Source organism: Cibotium barometz, chromosome 61 (genome assembly GCF_041138505.1).
Source record: "Cibotium barometz isolate CiBa-2024 chromosome 61, ASM4113850v1, whole genome shotgun sequence".
NCBI classification, from domain to species: domain Eukaryota; kingdom Viridiplantae; phylum Streptophyta; class Polypodiopsida; order Cyatheales; family Cibotiaceae; genus Cibotium; species Cibotium barometz.
Window position 1 is genome coordinate 21,236,915 of NC_141106.1, and position 16,902 is coordinate 21,253,816.

The 16,902-nt window shown below is 46.2% G+C and overlaps 1 protein-coding gene across 2 annotated transcripts in view; it reads right to left on the reverse strand.

Moving 5' to 3' along the window:
- Positions 1-1,214: 1,214 nt before the first annotated feature.
- LOC147604654 (PH, RCC1 and FYVE domains-containing protein 1-like) overlaps positions 1,215-16,902 on the reverse strand; it is a 35,090-nt gene continuing 19,402 nt past the window's right edge. For both annotated transcript variants that reach the window (XM_086794481.1, XM_086794482.1), the window contains 3 exons: positions 16,609-16,755; positions 2,141-2,592; positions 1,215-1,874 (listed from right to left, as the gene is read on the reverse strand). In XM_086794481.1, coding sequence (XP_086650607.1) covers positions 1,730-1,874; positions 2,141-2,592; positions 16,609-16,755 — 744 coding nt within the window. In that variant the 3' untranslated portion in view covers positions 1,215-1,729. The remainder of the gene's footprint in view (positions 1,875-2,140; positions 2,593-16,608; positions 16,756-16,902) is intronic.

A 16,902-nucleotide genomic window follows, 5' to 3' on the forward strand; every position in this document is an offset into this window, starting at 1 on the left:
AAAACTTCTCCAATTTAGATCAGATCACGTGGTGGATCACTTCCTCCCCCCCCTTGGAGAAACCCAAATGCCCACCTTGTAATGGCTGTCCCGTTTACTTTTGCTTTTCACAACTCCTCAAACCGAGCTGCAAGTTATGAAACACTTCTGATTTACAGAGTTGCGGCTTGTTTGATGAAGTTGTTACAATTAGTTTAGCCTTTACTTGCAACAAAATGACACAAACTTTAACTTTAAGGTGTGAAGCTTGATGAATAAACAACGCGCTTCTTTGTAGCTATAGATGAAGACCTCAGTGTGGTGATTTCACAAAGAGCATAGTACTTATATAGAACAACTCTTCTTTTAATAGCACTAAAAGCAAAGCAGCAAATTAGGAGACTTGTGCTGCTGAAGGTTTCTGCCGAGTAATTCTTTGTCCATCTTAACCTGGTTCCTAAGAAGACCTTTGCAATGCCGCATATAACACAGCTTCAGTTATGCAGTAACGATTGTTGGTTTGTAGCGGAAGAATTACCATTTAAGTTTAAAACTTCCCTTCTGAAATCAGCTCATCATTTTCATCGCCTCACAAAGGAGTGCTAAACTAGGGATTCCAACTCCAGTGTTAAGTAGGATAGCTTTTCAAGTGCTTGAGCAAACATAAATCCCTAGACGCGATTCATTTAAGCTATTAAAATAAGCTCTTAACTTCAACCAATAATTACAGAAGATGCATGAAATTTATGGTTCTGTATAAATTAACAAACGGGCTTTACATAGTTTACCATTTTTGGACCTACTCCGTAAGTAAATAGAAACCATTGTGGTCAAGTGGCACATTGCATGCTCGAACCACTGATTACCAGACTCATGGAGTTTAAGCTTCCTTTGGAGGTACAATCTGCATGTGAAGTAAAAAAGATCCTCTTGCAAAGGTTTTATGTTTTGAGATGCTCAACCACAAGAGAATGGAAGTTCTAAGGTGTTGCGTTGATCCTCTTGCAAAGGTTTTATGTTTTGAGATGCTCAACCACAAGAGAATGGAAGTTCTAAGGTGTTGCGTTGCAACAGCTTGATTTAAGATCAAGGGGAACAGATCTTACATAAGCAATTACTAAACACTTGCATCCAAAATTCGGACTTTGTCAGCAGTTAGGAGCCCGAGCAGTTAACCCACTTCCCACCCTAAGAGTTCATGAATTCAAACCCCGAAACCTTTTGGGCATTGCCTCTTTCCTTGACTGGTTTTGTCGAATTTCCATATGATTGCAAGGCCAAGACGGATTACATTGAGGATTCAAACATGATGCAAATGTACAACCGTAACGAGGACCACAATGCATCCCCAGCTATTGAAGATTTTGTTACAGTATGAAAAGACATTTTTCTTCCCTTTTTGGTGTACCATGACATAGTTGATAGGAGCTTGTACTATGGCTCAGGTTTTCTTGAGCTTCTATCAAGCTGAAATCGGATTGTTATAAAGTAGCCTTCCAAGAATCCATAGGTGGTAATGGATTCTTTATACATAGCGTACTGAGGGGAAATCAGATCATGCATGTATGATGACATCTATTAAAACTGTTTTTTCTCAGCCTGAGGATGTAAAACCCAACTTGTCCAATCCTGCAGCACAGTGGAATCTCTCCCATTCACTTGATCAAAAATTCAGCTTCTCTTGTTGGAAGAAGGATGGCAGGGTAACTATATGTGAGTGCATGATTATAGCCCTGAATGACGGGACAGATTAAGGACTTTTCGTATCCTGAAAGGCTGTTTCACAAGCTCCCATAAATGAGCTATTAGGCCCCAAAATGTTATATTGTTCATAGACGCGAGTTCGATTCTCAGCCCACCATAGCTCTGCTTGCGCTTCACTGAACTTTTTCCGACTGCATCATATACAAGCACTATCAAACATGAGACTTTTAAAGCAAAGGCCTATTCTTGAGACTGATAGATGACATCAAAAGAACCATTGATGTGGTGACAACTCTTATTTACTCACATGAAGGGGAGTTTTCACTCTTAGCTTAGATCCTAACACCTCTCCAACTCTTCGGAGATGCTATCCACATGCACAATGCATAAGTGCACAATGTCTGTGAAAGTTGCATGATGTGTAGTAAAATCCTAAAGATGAAAAGAGTGGACAAACCTGAACCGCACACGTTTCAAATCTTTGTTACCGCCCGGTAAGGTGATGAATGTGATATAAACCCCAGGATCATCTTGCTCCACCCATTCTGTCTCTACATGGTGCCCATTAGGTGTTGATGCAATCATAGCCAATTTGGTATGGTCTCCAAACTTCCCTACATTGGGTGTGGATTGATGCACTGGATATCGTGGTGGAATATGTAGAGCTCCATTAGGCGTTGAGTACGGGCTTGTTAAACATTTGGCTTCTGTATCATGGATAATGCAGACAGGTTGACTCGAATTCCTTTGGAAGTCAAGCATTTGTGCTCCATTTCCTGACAATCCCGCATATCTTGACACTATCAATGACTTGGGAGCAGTAAGAGCAGCAAGTTGAGGTGCAAGAGACACTTCATCTCCATTATGAGCATATATCCTGTTGGGCATCTTGCTTGCCATATCCTTTAACTGCACAGAGATCAAATGGTCAGATACTGGTAAACAAAGCCTATTCAATAGCAAGCACTTCAATTGTGTCAGAAGCCAAGTAGTGGAATGGACAAAACAAAAGGTAATAATTTCTAGAGTGTGCAGCCAGAGGTAGAGACCACCCTTGGCTACAGATCAGAGGCTAGTCATATCATGCTCTCCTCTTGCCAACCTCAAATTAGTACCTCATTGATAAAGGACAATATGCAGGTTAAATAAGGTGCTCCGAGAGCTGATTGGCCCCAGGTTATTTGTACTAACAAATCAATGAGTACTTCATTATAATTAGTCACCAAAGGGGACCTTCCAATGCCAAACTCTACTTTAGTGCAGGAAAACGGTAGGTACTAACAAATCAGTGAGTACTTAATTAGAAGCAGTCACCAAAGGAGCCCTTCCAATGCCAATCTCTACCTCTCTAGTACAGGACACCAGTAGGTGGTACATGTCCTATATCTCGACAACTCATCATCTCAGGTGATTACCAGGAGATACAACACCTTAATGCCCTATTAAAAAAAGAGTTTGAGATCGCAGATCTTGGACTCCAGCATTACTGCCTAGGAATTGAGGTTTGGCAGAAGTCAAATAACATCATCATCTCACAGCAGAGATACACTCAAGAGTTACTGAAATCAATTAGCATGACTGAATGCAATACACGTAGACGCAGCCAATGAAGCTGCACTGTGACAGCAGAGTTGCAAGAAACCAAATCTTCCATGCTCACACCAAGCATACAGCAATCCACTACCACTTCCTCTTTTTCCGGAAAAAAGATCCTTCTATTAGTTACCTAGAAAACAGCCATAATGGTTAAGTACAAGCTCGTCTCCAAATGGCAAGCGAGAGTCCACAAGCATAAAAGGGGGAAGATGCTCTTCTCCTCCAGCTGGAAGGAGAAGGCTATCTCATACAATGGGGGGAGGGGGAAACAACCACACGGATGGTCTATAGTGCCAAGTGGGCTCGCCACCACCGTCAATAAGAAAGACCGTGACGCCACATCCTCACGAAGGCCTCCCGGCGCTTCCACATGCAGTCTAAGCCACCCTGAAGCTTCCCCTCCGACCACGGAGGGTATGAATGATATCGAGCCAGATGCTCCGGATGGACTCTAATCTGGCGGGGTGAGGGTGCCTTTGATGGCTACATCGAGCTCTCCAAATGTGCCACGCAACAATACTGCTGCAAATCTCCCATCTTTGGCTAGAACCTGGAGTTCAGTGACCTAAGGGTGGAGGTAGAATTGGAACTGGAACTGAAGAAATACGAAGGTGAAAGACCTGAAAGGCTAGTCCCCCACCCTCCTCATATGACAACCATGGCCTTAGTGGCCCAAGCAACTGTGCCCCACGTAACAATGCGGTGGGGGGGGCGGTCCATAGTGAAAATGCATCAAACCTACTGAGCCTTCGGGCAATCCCAAAGACAATGACGCTCGGACTCTTGGGGATGGCCACACCTCGGACATAATGCTGACCTACCTCCAATGGCCAACAAGTGCCAACTGCCAAGCTCCTATGTGCCAACTCCCACATGAAGACAGTGATCTTCCGCGGCCTAAAACTTTCCCATAGCCTCTTTCAAAAATCTAAGAGTGTGTGCGACGAGAGGCCCTGGGACTGCCAATGTATTGCTGCTTTTGTTGGAGTGCCTCAACCTCTTGCATTTGAGTCCTACAGCCCAACCGTGCAGTGTATGCAAAAAAGGGGGTGCCAAGCATCTTCGCATTGCCCTCTGGATCATGCCCACTCTCCCAGGACCCACTCGAGACGCGTGAGAAGTCGGCCCTCCCAAATCCACAAATGCCAGAGGCTCTCTCTGGCCACCCTGGCCAATGGAGGGTCGATGTGCCACTCATGTGCATGGAAACCAATCACCCTCACCCTCTACAAGGTGCATCCCCTAAAACCCTGCAAGGGGGTCTCTGCTCTCTCCAGTCTACCATGTAGTCCAATAGAGAAGGTGAGTAAGGTGGAGCTTGTGTGAGAGAATGAAGAATTAGGGTTAGAGTAATTCATGTGGGAGACATACACAGAGAAGAACAAGGGAGAGAGAGAGAGAGAGTTGTGGGGATAAGTCAACTCATGATATGAGTGTGTGACTCCCCTATCACACATGTATATTGCACTAGTACACATAGTGCACTTAGTACATTAAAAGTACTAAGTGTACTATGTACTATAACTTATGGGCTTGTACACACTATAAGGGTGGGCATAGTGCCTTTACCCCAACAACCTCCCACTTAAAGGCAAAGTGCCCTTAAGTAAAGGAAAAGAAAAAATCAGCATGTACATGATAATATACAAGGCCATATCAAGGCTGAAACTGGCCTCATCCAATGCCCATCAAGTGTCTGCAATGAGCAAACCGCTCCGGAGGCAAACTCTTTGTCAACAGATCAGCCGGGTTGTCATCCGTATGAATCTTAACAAGCTGAATTTGCTTGTTCTCTATCACCTCTCTGATGAAGTGATACTTCACATCCACATGCTTCGTCTTTGCATGAAAGACAGGGTTCTTTGCCAACTGGATGGCACTCTGACTGTCACAATGCAACAATGGAATATCCCCTGTATAGCCCAAATCAACCACTAACCGAGATAGCCATAATGCCTCCTTGCAAGCCTCAGTGGCTACAATATACTCGGCCTCTGTAGTAGATAAGGCTGTGCACTTCTGCATCCTGGATATCCATGACACAGCACCTCCTGTGAATGTAAACACATAACCGGTAGTAGACTTCCGGTTATCTGGATGACCGGCATAATCCGAATCCGTGTAACCATGCACTAATGCATCCTGTTTGCCAAAACAAATGCACATATCCTGTGTGCCCTTCAGGTATCTCATGACACCTTTCACTGCTTCCCAATGCTTCTTGCCAGGGTTGGCCATGTATCTAGAAACCACTCCCACTGCAAATGCAATGTCCGGCCTAGTAGCAACCATGGCATACATGAGACTGCCACAAGCTGAAGCATACGGAATCTTGGCCATATCAGCCCTGTCTCTATCTGACTGTGGGCTGTCCATAGCACTGAGTTTCACATATGGAGGCAAAGGAGTACTAGTCTTCTTCCCCCCGTCCATATTGAACCTCTGCAAGACTTAGCCAATGTATTCCTTCTGAGACAAATACAACACATGCTGATTTCTGTCCCGAAGTATCCGCATACCCAAGATGTGATTTGCATCACCCAAATCCTTCATATCAAAGGTTTGATGCAGCCTCTGCTTCAAGGTATCCATCTCCTTACGAGATTTCCCGACAATCAACATATCATCAACATACAAGATGAGGATCAATAGACTGCCATCCAAAGCTTTCTTGGTGTACAAGCAGTGATCTATGTCACTTCTCCTGAATTTCTGGGATTTCATGAATGTATCAAATTTATGATACCATTCCCTTGGTGCCTGTTTGAGCCCATAAAGACTCTTTTTCAGCTTGCATACAAGCTTCTCCTTTCCACTTACTGCATAACCCTCTGGCTGTTGCATATATATCTCCTCATGGAGATCACCGTGAAGAAAAGCAGTTTTCACATCCATCTGAATCAAGTCCAGATCATCATGCGCAACCAAAGCCAATACAGCTCTAAGTGTGGTCATTTTGACCACTGGAGAGAAGATCTCATCAAAGTCCACACCATATTCCTGCTTGAAGCCCTTAGCCACTAACCTGGCTTTGTATCTTGGCTTTGCATCTGGTGCAACTTTGAGTCTGTAAACCCATTTGCATGGCAAAACCTTCTTGCTTGCAGGTAAATGCACCAACTTCCATGTTCCATTTTTGTGCAGAGAATCCATCTCTGACTTCATGGCACACTCCCAAAGAGCCTTGTCTGCCCTCTGTAAAGCCTCCTTATAACATGAGGGCTCCCCACAGTCAGTAAGCATCAAGTAGTCAACCCCTGGAACAAACCTGTCAGGGACCCTGCAGGGTCTTGTGGACCTCCGTACCCAATGACCATCATTTGCAGGTTGCTGTCCAGCCTGCATATCACCCATTGGTGGCTCCTGTTCCATGCCATAAGGCTGAAAAATCATGCCCGGTATCTCCTCTAACTGTGGTATATCCATAGGGATATCTTCTGCCATCTCTGGCTGTCCATTTGGACCATTTTCAGCACCATTTAAGGGCTGGTTTTCCTACTGTAATGGCTGATTTACAGCCCTTGGTTGTTGTCCATGATGTCCATCATCATCAAAGATGACTCTGCCAGGCTCCTGTTGCCTTGCAGGCTCCTTATACATGCATGTTTCATCAAAAATGACATCATTGCTGCGTATGATCTTTCTATTCACGGGATCCCAAAGTCTATACCCCATTTCACCTCTGTCACCATATCCTAGGAATATGCATTTGTGAGACTTAGGATCAAGTTTGGTGCGCATTTCCCTGCGTATGTGCACGTACGCAACGCAACCAAACACTCTCAAGTGCTTGTATGACGGAGGCTTCCCTGTCCATACTTCTTCTGGCACTTTCCCACCAAGCCTCGTGTTAGGTGACCTGTTTATTAGATGAACGGCTGTCATAACAGCTTCAGCCCAAAAACCATGAGGTAATGCAGCATGTGACAACATAGAACGGACCTTCTCCTGAATGGTCCTGTTCATCCTCTCTGCTGTCCCGTTTTGTGGAGATCATAAGGAGTAGAGAGCTCCCTCTTGATGCCTTTAGCATCACAAAAGTCCTGAAACTGTTTGGACATGTACTCTCCACCATTGTCGGAACGCAAAGCTTTCAGTGTTTTGCCAGTTTGATTCTCAACAAGAGCAACAAACTTCTCAAACACTGAGAATGTATCACTCTTCAAACGAAGAGGATAAACCCACACCTTGCGTGTGGCATCATCTATAAAAGACACAAAATATTTTGCCCCTCCCAAAGAAAGCTGAGGCATCTCACATACATCTGTAAGCTCTAACTGAGCATCTTTCTGTCCAAGAGCTTTCTTGTGGGGGCACTGTAGTTGCCTACCATATATACAATGCTCACAAAACTGAAAACTTGAAAACTTTAGAGAAGGCAAGTAACCCAAACGAGACAATTGCTCCATTCCTTTGACACTCATGTGTCCCAACCGGCTATGCCACATACAGATTTCCGGCAGCTCGGTTGCATTTACATTAGCATGGTGACAAACACCTACATGCATGAAATAAAGAGTGTCCACCTTAGAGCCTCTGGCAACAACCAGTGAGCCCTTACTAATTTTCCACTTTCCACGACCAAATGTGGTAACATAATCAGCATCATCAAGCTGTCCACTAGAAAGCAGATTCTTCTTGATCTCAGGCACATGCCTGACATCATGGAGCATAAGCTGTGAGCCATCTGAAAATACAAGCCTCACATCACATCTGCCAAGAATCTTGCATGCATGGTTATCACCCAAATAAACCACTCCTTCATTGCCAGCAGTATACCTGACAAACAAGTTTCTGCAACCTGTGACATGAAAGGAGACACCTGAATCAATGATCCATGAGTGCATACCATGACCACATGTAAGAAGTGAATGGGCATCAAGTGAAGACGTAAATAGGACCTCATCCTCACTGCCACCTGCATGTGACACATTGATTTCTTCAATCTTGACTCCACTTTTGCCCTTTGGCTTTACATCTTTGGCTTCATCTTTCTCTTTGTCTTTGCCTTTTCCCTTTTCCTTTTGATCATTTTTCCATTTGTAGCATTGCTTTTTAATGTGTCCCTTCTTGCCACAATAATGGCATTCCAAATCCTTTTTGGAGCAAAACTTGCTCCTTCCCCTTTCTTGGCTTTTCCCCCTTTGCTGGGATCTCCCACGTGCATTCATTGCATTGGACTTCCTGTTCATCTCTTCTTGAAGAAGAGCACCCTCAACATCTGCATATGACAGCATAGCATGCGAATTGCTAGTGGCTGTCCTGAATGTGTCCCAACTCTCTGGCAAAGTGCATAACAGAAAAGTGGCTTTGAACTCATCGTCCATTGCCAACTTTTGATTAATGACCTGGCTGACAATACCATTAAACTCATTTAGATGGGCTGTCATAGACGCCCCTTCCTTCATCTGAAGACCTATGAGTTTCTTCAACCAATACACTTTGCTTGAGGCACTTTGTTGGGCATACAAGTCCTGCAATCTCTGCCACATTCCCCAAGCTGTCTTCTCTTCACGAATGCTGAAAAGTAATGAGTCTGACACAGACAACATGATAGTAGATCTTACCAGCTCATCCATATCTTCCCACTCTTCAGCAGTAAGAGAAGCGGGCATAACACCCCTTTCTTTTATAGGCTTGTGCTGCTTCTTCTGGAGCAACACATTGTAGCACTGGGTTTGCCAAATATCATAATTATGCGAGCCTTCAAGCTTCTTGATATGAAGCAATGAAGAGCTCTCACCTGTGGTTGCCATAGCAAAATGCAACCTGTCAATGCCTGACTACCTGTACCTGCTCAATTGATTGAATTGATAAGAAATTCCCAAAATTGAAGGCAAATACCTCTTAATTTTTGAATTTCACTGATTTTAGCAAGCTGAATTTCTATTGATGCTGTCAGCAGGCAATTTCATGATTGCAGTGGGGTCGTGATGATGATGCTGTAGCTGCAGTTCCTCAGACAGGAGCTCCTTGCTGGGAACGATGCCTAAGAAGGCATGCACAATCTCCAGGAATGTTGCTAGTTGCAGAAGGCGAACGAGGTCACCAGCAGCATCAAAAGGCTCCGTCGATGGCTGCTTGCCAAATGCCTACGCAACGGATATGGACGAAGCGGGCAGGATAGGCGACACAAGCTCAAAGGGCTTCGGAAGAGGAGGCGACGAATGGATCGAAGCCTCTCCCACACGGCGTTCACAGAGGGCTTCGAAAGAGGAGGCGACGAATAGATCGAAGCCTCTCTCGCACGGCGTTCAACTACTCCAGCTGCACGCGTGGAGAGGCGCCACTGCTCTTCCTTCCATAGTAACCTGGACCGGCAGAAACGGTCGGTTCGGATCGGGTTGGAAACGGGGTTTCCGAGTTTCCGCGAGGTCGGAAACGGCAAGAAACGGAGTTTCTTTTGAATTTATTTTAGACATGTAAGAAACATGCATAGAGACATCCTATTAAATAAACTTATGTCAAGAGATGCAAAAAACATGCATAGAGACCTCAAACAAGACACATCAAAGACTCAAGTGGACATTAGAATCATAACACTTAACAGAATGTAGATAATGGACATGTATGATGTCGCGGCAAATTCATGTGAACCATAAAAAAACTGAAGGCTGAAGGTTGAAGCATACATAGCGAGCTGCAAATTGTGATCATAATACATCATACATATCAGCAATGATCATCAAACTTGGGAGTCAGAGGTGCCCACTGTGGCACTGCCAATTTTCAAAATTAAATGGTTCAAAAACTACAAAATAACCGACATGCCGGCTGCCAAAAAAAATGTACGGAAACGGCGTTTCCGCCGGTCTCCGTTTCCGGAAACGGCCGAACCGTTTCCAGAGGGCGGAAACGCCGTTTCTAGTTACTATGCTTCCTTCTCGCTCGCTTGCCTCCGCCTCCCCTTCGCGCTGCAGGTGCTCGCGCTACGAATGCTCTCTAGTTCTTGTTGTTGCCGACTCCATGTTTCCGCCACCTTCTTGCGACTGCTGCGAGCGCTGCTGATCTTTGGTGTGCGTTGCTATGCTGCGCTGCGTGTCATAGCAGCTGCTGACACCTGCAACACCCAAAGTCACCTATTTGTTTGCAGCCGCCTCTCACTGTCTTGCAGCGCACGTGCTCCTTGCTGAGCACCAGAAAGCTCCAAGCAATCTCCTCTGCTCGTGCCAAGCTCAAGGCTCCATAGCCGAGCTTCTTTTTCGCGATGAATACGACTCCGCACACACACGGATACTACCGTGGCTCTGATACCAGTTGTGTGAGAGAATGAAGAATTAGGGTTAGAGTAATTCATGTGGGAGACATACACAGAAGAACAAGGGAGAGAGAGAGAGAGAGTTGTGGGTATAAGTCAACTCATGATATGAGTGTGTGACTCCCCTATCACACATGTGTATTGCACTAGTACACATAGTGCACTTGGTACATTAAAAGTACTAAGTGTACTATGTACTATAACTTATGGGCTTGTACACACTATAAGGGTGGGCATAGTGCCTTTACCCCAACAGAGCTCTCATCTGTGCTATGAACTGCCAAGGGTATATCATGCCTAGTGAACACTCCCAGCGTCGAGGCCAGCCACTTTGGAGGGATACAATCGTCGATATTGAGGCTAAGTCTATCCACGCCCCAGATCGCAGTAAGGCCCCTCTCTTGGGCCTCTAGGTGCATCTGTCTGAATGTAAGCCAGTCTCCAAGTGACCTAGTGGGACCCATGCTCAAAGCTACTAGGAAAACAGACCATGGGGTTCAAGATCAGAGGTTGTCAGAGACGCTCCTCGGAGGCTACTGGAGCTGACTGCTGAAGAGCCGGCCTGAGATCATCCCAAGCTCAAATGCTGGGCTAAAGTGTCAAGACCCCAGTTGACTCCGAGAACCTGGAAGACCTGCAACAGCAACAAACACAGAAACCCTAACCGTAACTCTAGGAAACAATGGAAGAGAGACAAATCTAGGTGCAAGCATACTTGCCACCCAACCATGATAGCCATGAGCGAGGCTCACAATCTTGGCCGTTCCCACCCAGCCACAAGCTAGAGCATCATGCCCTCGTGAGTGCCCTAGCATCGTCCTCATCTGGTGTCCTCTACCACCCAGGATTGTTCCCCAAAGACGACGGCTTCCTGTGCGATGGTGCTCCCGCTCCACGCGCTCTGCACTCCTGTGCTCGATGACATCTGTCGGTGTGTGCCCAACTGGTACCCCTCCCCCCAATAAATAGGGAAGGAACGCCCAAAAAGCACACGCTATCAATAGCGGACCAAAAAGCACATGTCCGCCCGCAACATATCACACTCTAGCTCACCAATTTGCCTGTCCCTAGCGTGCACATGACATACTCCCCTTCCTCAAAAGAGCTCACTCTTGAGCTCAAGAAAAAGAACTCAAGGAGAAGTAGTCACATTCGCAACACTAGAGAAACACCCTCTATTGGTCGAATCCAATAGTCTCAAGGACAATCCAACTAAGAGATCGATCTACTCAAGTAATATGACATGAGCATCAATTCCTAGTCACAAAAGCCTAATCCAGAGCAAATGGATCATTTGGGTAACTCGAAGCTGACAATGCTACCAGTACCAAAGGTAAGCAACCACTGTCCTAAAGAGTTATCCCGAAACCAAAAGTATCTTCCATTTGACTACCATGCTTTCATCTTGATGTCCTCTATAAATCTGGTCTGGGAAAAACCACAAAACTGGGAGAACTAGAACCTACTACTGAAGCTTGAACCAAGTGGAACACAACAGCAGTCTCTTCCCAAACAAGAGAAGAACCGATCTTCTAGAAAAGATCATGAATCTGTACTTCGTCACCTCGGAAGTCTAACTTCCCAAACAGACCTCAGAAAGTCTAAGTACCTTAGGCATGAAAGGAACAACTGTTCTAATAGACCTGGTTATGACCTGAGTTGGCATCTATCATAACTGTCTATATCAAAAGTAAAGTATCTATCCCTCAAAAATGTTGAGATAGCCTTGTGTTTGTAGACGCACAGTCCAAATGAATTCTGACAATCTAGCGTAGCCCCGTAACATGCGATGGATCATGGAGTCCCATACCACCAAGATACACCCCATACCCGTGCTACGATTACTACAAAACACCAGTTTGTGGATCTGTCGCGATCTATCAAAAACAATAAATGCCAATGGATGACCATATGCCACAAACTGAAACAAGTTCTCAAAGGAAGAACTCCAAACGAGACTAGTGATCATAACTTAGTCCAAGGATTAGACAACATCTGTGTACACAAAGAAGAACAACCTTGACCAGCGTCCCAATCAAAGCATTTGTCTAAACCCAGAAAATCTTGGAAACCAAAACTTGCTTCCAAAAACTTATGCACATAGCGCAAGTTCTTGAATACCCATGATTCAATAGTCTTGGTATAAGAATAGGTAGGTATACTTGGAATAGCGTGAATATCTGTACACACTCCTGCTATGGACATAAAACTAGAGGACCATCAAAACCTTAAGGACTGTAAGGCTGAAAAGTTACATATTGGGTATTGTCGCATAACCGTCTTGTCATGCAATCTGACAATGAATCCCAACATGTAAACTTAAGCTAGATGCCCTCTCTCAAATATCCGTGTGCCATAGTGGCAATGTGTGGTCAACTATTCCTCAATCTTACATATGTAGATAAGTCTTGCTGTCAAAGCCCAACAACGAAAACAATGGTCATTCCAATATCTGTAGGGTATTAGGTTTATGTCTTGCATGATACAAGCCCGTGACTAACTCTTGTGTGTATGTCCACAAAATTCTTGGAGTAGAAACTCCTATGTGTACCAAGAACAACTTCGTATACGAGCAAAACAAGATACAGTACTATGCTTCTACTATTGTTCCATATATAGCATGTGTCTGGTACGAACGCATACCTCTTAACATGCAGGTTCAAATCAGGGATACGACTAAGCACGTGCATCGAGTCGTGCAAGTACACCTTTGATTCCGTACACGAGCTTGTCCTGCTTCACCTCGAGATGAGAGTCAAAACTTACCCCCAAATCTGTGAAGAACAGTCCGAACTTCCGCCAGAAAAAGAAAAGAACAAGTTCGAGCGAAGAAAGGGTTCGTGGGAACCCACTTGCTGCTGGACTACTCAGGGAAAAACCCTTGCTTTTTTTTTTTTTATGGCCAGGTGAGTTTTTAACTTTGCTTTATAATTTTATTTTTATTTTTTAAAATTGGCTGCCTAAGAAAGCAACTCAGCCTGCTTTCCTGGCTACCTACCTGAAACATATAGAGGGGAATCCCTCCAGATCTGGCTGCGCCCTCTGGGCTGTCCACCATGCCTTGCCCTAGCCTGCCCGCGATCAAAGCTGGGCTCTTGCATGTCACCTTGGCCTGCCCACACCCCCCCCCCCAGGTTGGCCGCCATCTCTGAAGCCACTGTTACCAGGTCTGCCCCACTCGAGCTGGGCCCTTTCACTGCCCATAGGTGCAACACTGACCTACCCTTGGACAGAAGACTGCCTGCCAGATCTGGGGGCCTGGGCTGCACAACCGACCACGGCATCCTCACCATCACCAGATCAGAGCCATTATTGCTCGGCACCGGAGGCGCCTACCTCGCTTCTAGGACCTCTCCATTCTAGATAGCCCCATGGCGGAGATATTTGATCTAAGGAGAGCGCAACACTTCAACTGATCAGCATACATGGATCTACCTGATATACATTTTCCAATATTTTCTACTCAATATCATCTCTCGGAGTCTTACAATTCTGTTGTTATAACTGTAAGACAATCAGTTTATTGTACTTTTTAGTCTCATGCAGTTGTTCTCTTTGATGAGACACCGACTTCAGATGTACTCTCAGTTTTGGTCTCATAGGCCATTATGAGAGACATTAATATATCATTTCATTTCATTTCTCTCTCTCTCTCTCTCTCTCTCTCTCTCTCTCTCTCTCTCTCTCTCTCTCTCTCTCTCTCTCTTGCAACAAGCACACACATGTACGCTGTAGGAAACATAGAAAGAGCTCACCCGAAGGTGTCCCGCTTGCATCTTCCTCCTGAAGAGGCTCTAATATCACTGTCAAGATGTCACATGCTGCAGGAGGGAGGGTCGGAGCAGATGGGCCAAGGGAGGGCGAGGGGGGGGGGGATGATGTGGGATGCGTAAGGGCTGAGAAGGGGGGCTAGGGGGGGGAAGGGTTCGCTTGCGAGGGGGGGGGGGGGGGAGGCAGGGGCTGCGAGGTCGGGCCCGCCGAAGGCTCTGAAGGGTCAGAGAGCCGCTCAGGAAACTAAAAGCCTGGAGAGGGATCTTGACGAGGTAACGGTCTCCAAATGGAGGGTACTGGGGTCCCCATCACCATCGAGGTGCTGCTGAGATAAATGCTCATAACGGTTCTCTGACAGAACCGTCTCCTCCTGTGTCCTACCAGCTTGGCGCACCTGGCGGTGCCACTCTGCTCTGGAAGTCAACCGGCGGTTCCACCTCAGGCCAGCACTCTGCCACTCTGCTGCACCGGACTCAACCAATGACAGATCCTCATGCTCTCGTACCTGGTGGTCTGTGTGCACCCCCCCCCCCCCCCCCCCCCCCCCCCCCCCCGAGCAGGATCTGAACTAGAGCCAAAGGGCCACTAGAGACGTCCTCTTGGACCGCCGGTGAGAACAAGCTCTAGAAAGGTGTCCCATCTGTCGGCAAATGAAACATTGGCCTGGGAGGCTAGAGTACTCAACTCTCTACAAAATAGGGTCCCCCGGAAGTCAAGGAAGCGATATGGCATAAGGCATAACTCCGGAGAGGCTATGCAGATACAAAGGGATGGAATACCGGCCATCCAAGTAAGAACCGAAGCAGCGGTTTGGGGAGGCGGGGGGGATTCCATCACTCTTGAGATAACACCATCTATTAAGCCGTGCTGCCACCTCACAAAGAAGGCCAGGGCCGTATGCAATGCGACTGCATGACTTACAGGCGAATCAAACTCAACATGGTAGTAGCCACGCCCCAAGGTATGAATATCAATGATCTTTCTAGGCACGCCAAGAAGGCTTTCTGGAACAGATCCCTAAACTGCATGCGCACCGGGCGGCTACCCACAATCTCGCATACCAAGGTGGAGTCCAAAGAAGCGACTGTCAAAGCAAGGAGCTGGAGGTCCGCTTCTGAAAAAAAGAGGCAAGGGACGGCGGCCTCGGTTGGGGATGACTGAGCAGCTGCCATGGAGTGTTCCCGAGGGTTCGAGACCAGAAGTTGCCGAATCTTGCCACAGAAAATTGCCTGAGAGCTACAAGCACCTGATGGGGGAGAGAGTAAGGAGGGGGAAGTGGGCGGGAGAGCGGAAACAAATGGGGGGATAAGGCAGCGAGGAGATGGCTCACAGCCTGGCGGCGGACAAAGGGCTTAGGCGAGAAGGCAAAGGCGGGGACTGAGGTGGATAAAAGGAGCAGGGACGGGGCTGAGGCGAGGGAGGGACAGCAGCGCGAAGGAAGGGGAAAGTGGGGGAGGCGAAAGAGGAGGCAAAGAGGGAGGGGGTGCTACAGAGGCAAAGGCGAGGGGGTCACAGGGGGGGCAGTGCGACCACATTCAGGAGGAAGCTCATCAGTAAGTAAAGCAAGATCTTTATCAGCTCGGGTTGAACTCAGAACAGTAGTTCACCTTGACATTGAGGGTTAGTGTTAGAAATCAATGCTCCCACCTCAAATAGGACCATGACTTTGCTCGCTTATGTTTGTAAGGCCCTTGATAAGCCATGTTTGAGCAGCTGTATGTTTGGGATACGTAATATAGATCAGATTGGACCTGATGTCAAGACAGCAAGAACAGATGGGTGTCTGAGCAGCAAGATTTGGCACCAAAAAAGGTAGAAGAAAGCTCATTCGGCCGAAAGCACAGGTAGAGCTCCTTAGTTGCCATGTGGCAGGTTTGACCTGGCTGACCCGCATGTTCATTATCACTTGGCTGCAGCTCATTGACAGCTGGCTAAGTGTTGGCCATTGCGGGACTAATAAAAGGTACCCCCTCCCCCAGTTTCAAGGACCCACGATGCCAGCAACAGCTCTTCTTTCCACTCCTATTACATACATCTGGCAGCAGATTTTGGCAGCCATCCCAGCCCTCTTCCTTGCCAGGGCACGGGGGCAGAAACATTTGCCATCATTGCAAGCTTTGTTCTTACCTTCACTTGCATAGTGCAACTAATTCTGAGACCTCTATGTGGAATAATCCTTGCTAATGAGTGTTGTGTTCTAGACACCACAGTTTCCTTTTAGAAGCGTTTTAATCATTATACTATGTCGAGCATCAAGGTTCCACTTCATTGCTACATCAAAATTTAAGGAGATACCAAACCTGTAATGTAAGGGACTTTATGACTTCTTTTGCAGCTCTAGATTTGGCAGCTTCTTCTCCTGCTAATAACTTCCCCACTTCGATTTCTTTAACAGCATGATGCAGTTCATCTTCTTGGCATTGACAATGCTGTTTCAAAGTTTCTAGCTGTTCACATGAAACCAGTGTGTTAATGAGTTTATTTGACCGAGTCTGTAAAGCAGGTTTCCTATATCTGAAATTAGTAAATGAGGCTGAATCTAGCTGTTCACATGAAACCAGTGTGTTAATGAGTTTATTTGACCGAGTCTGTAA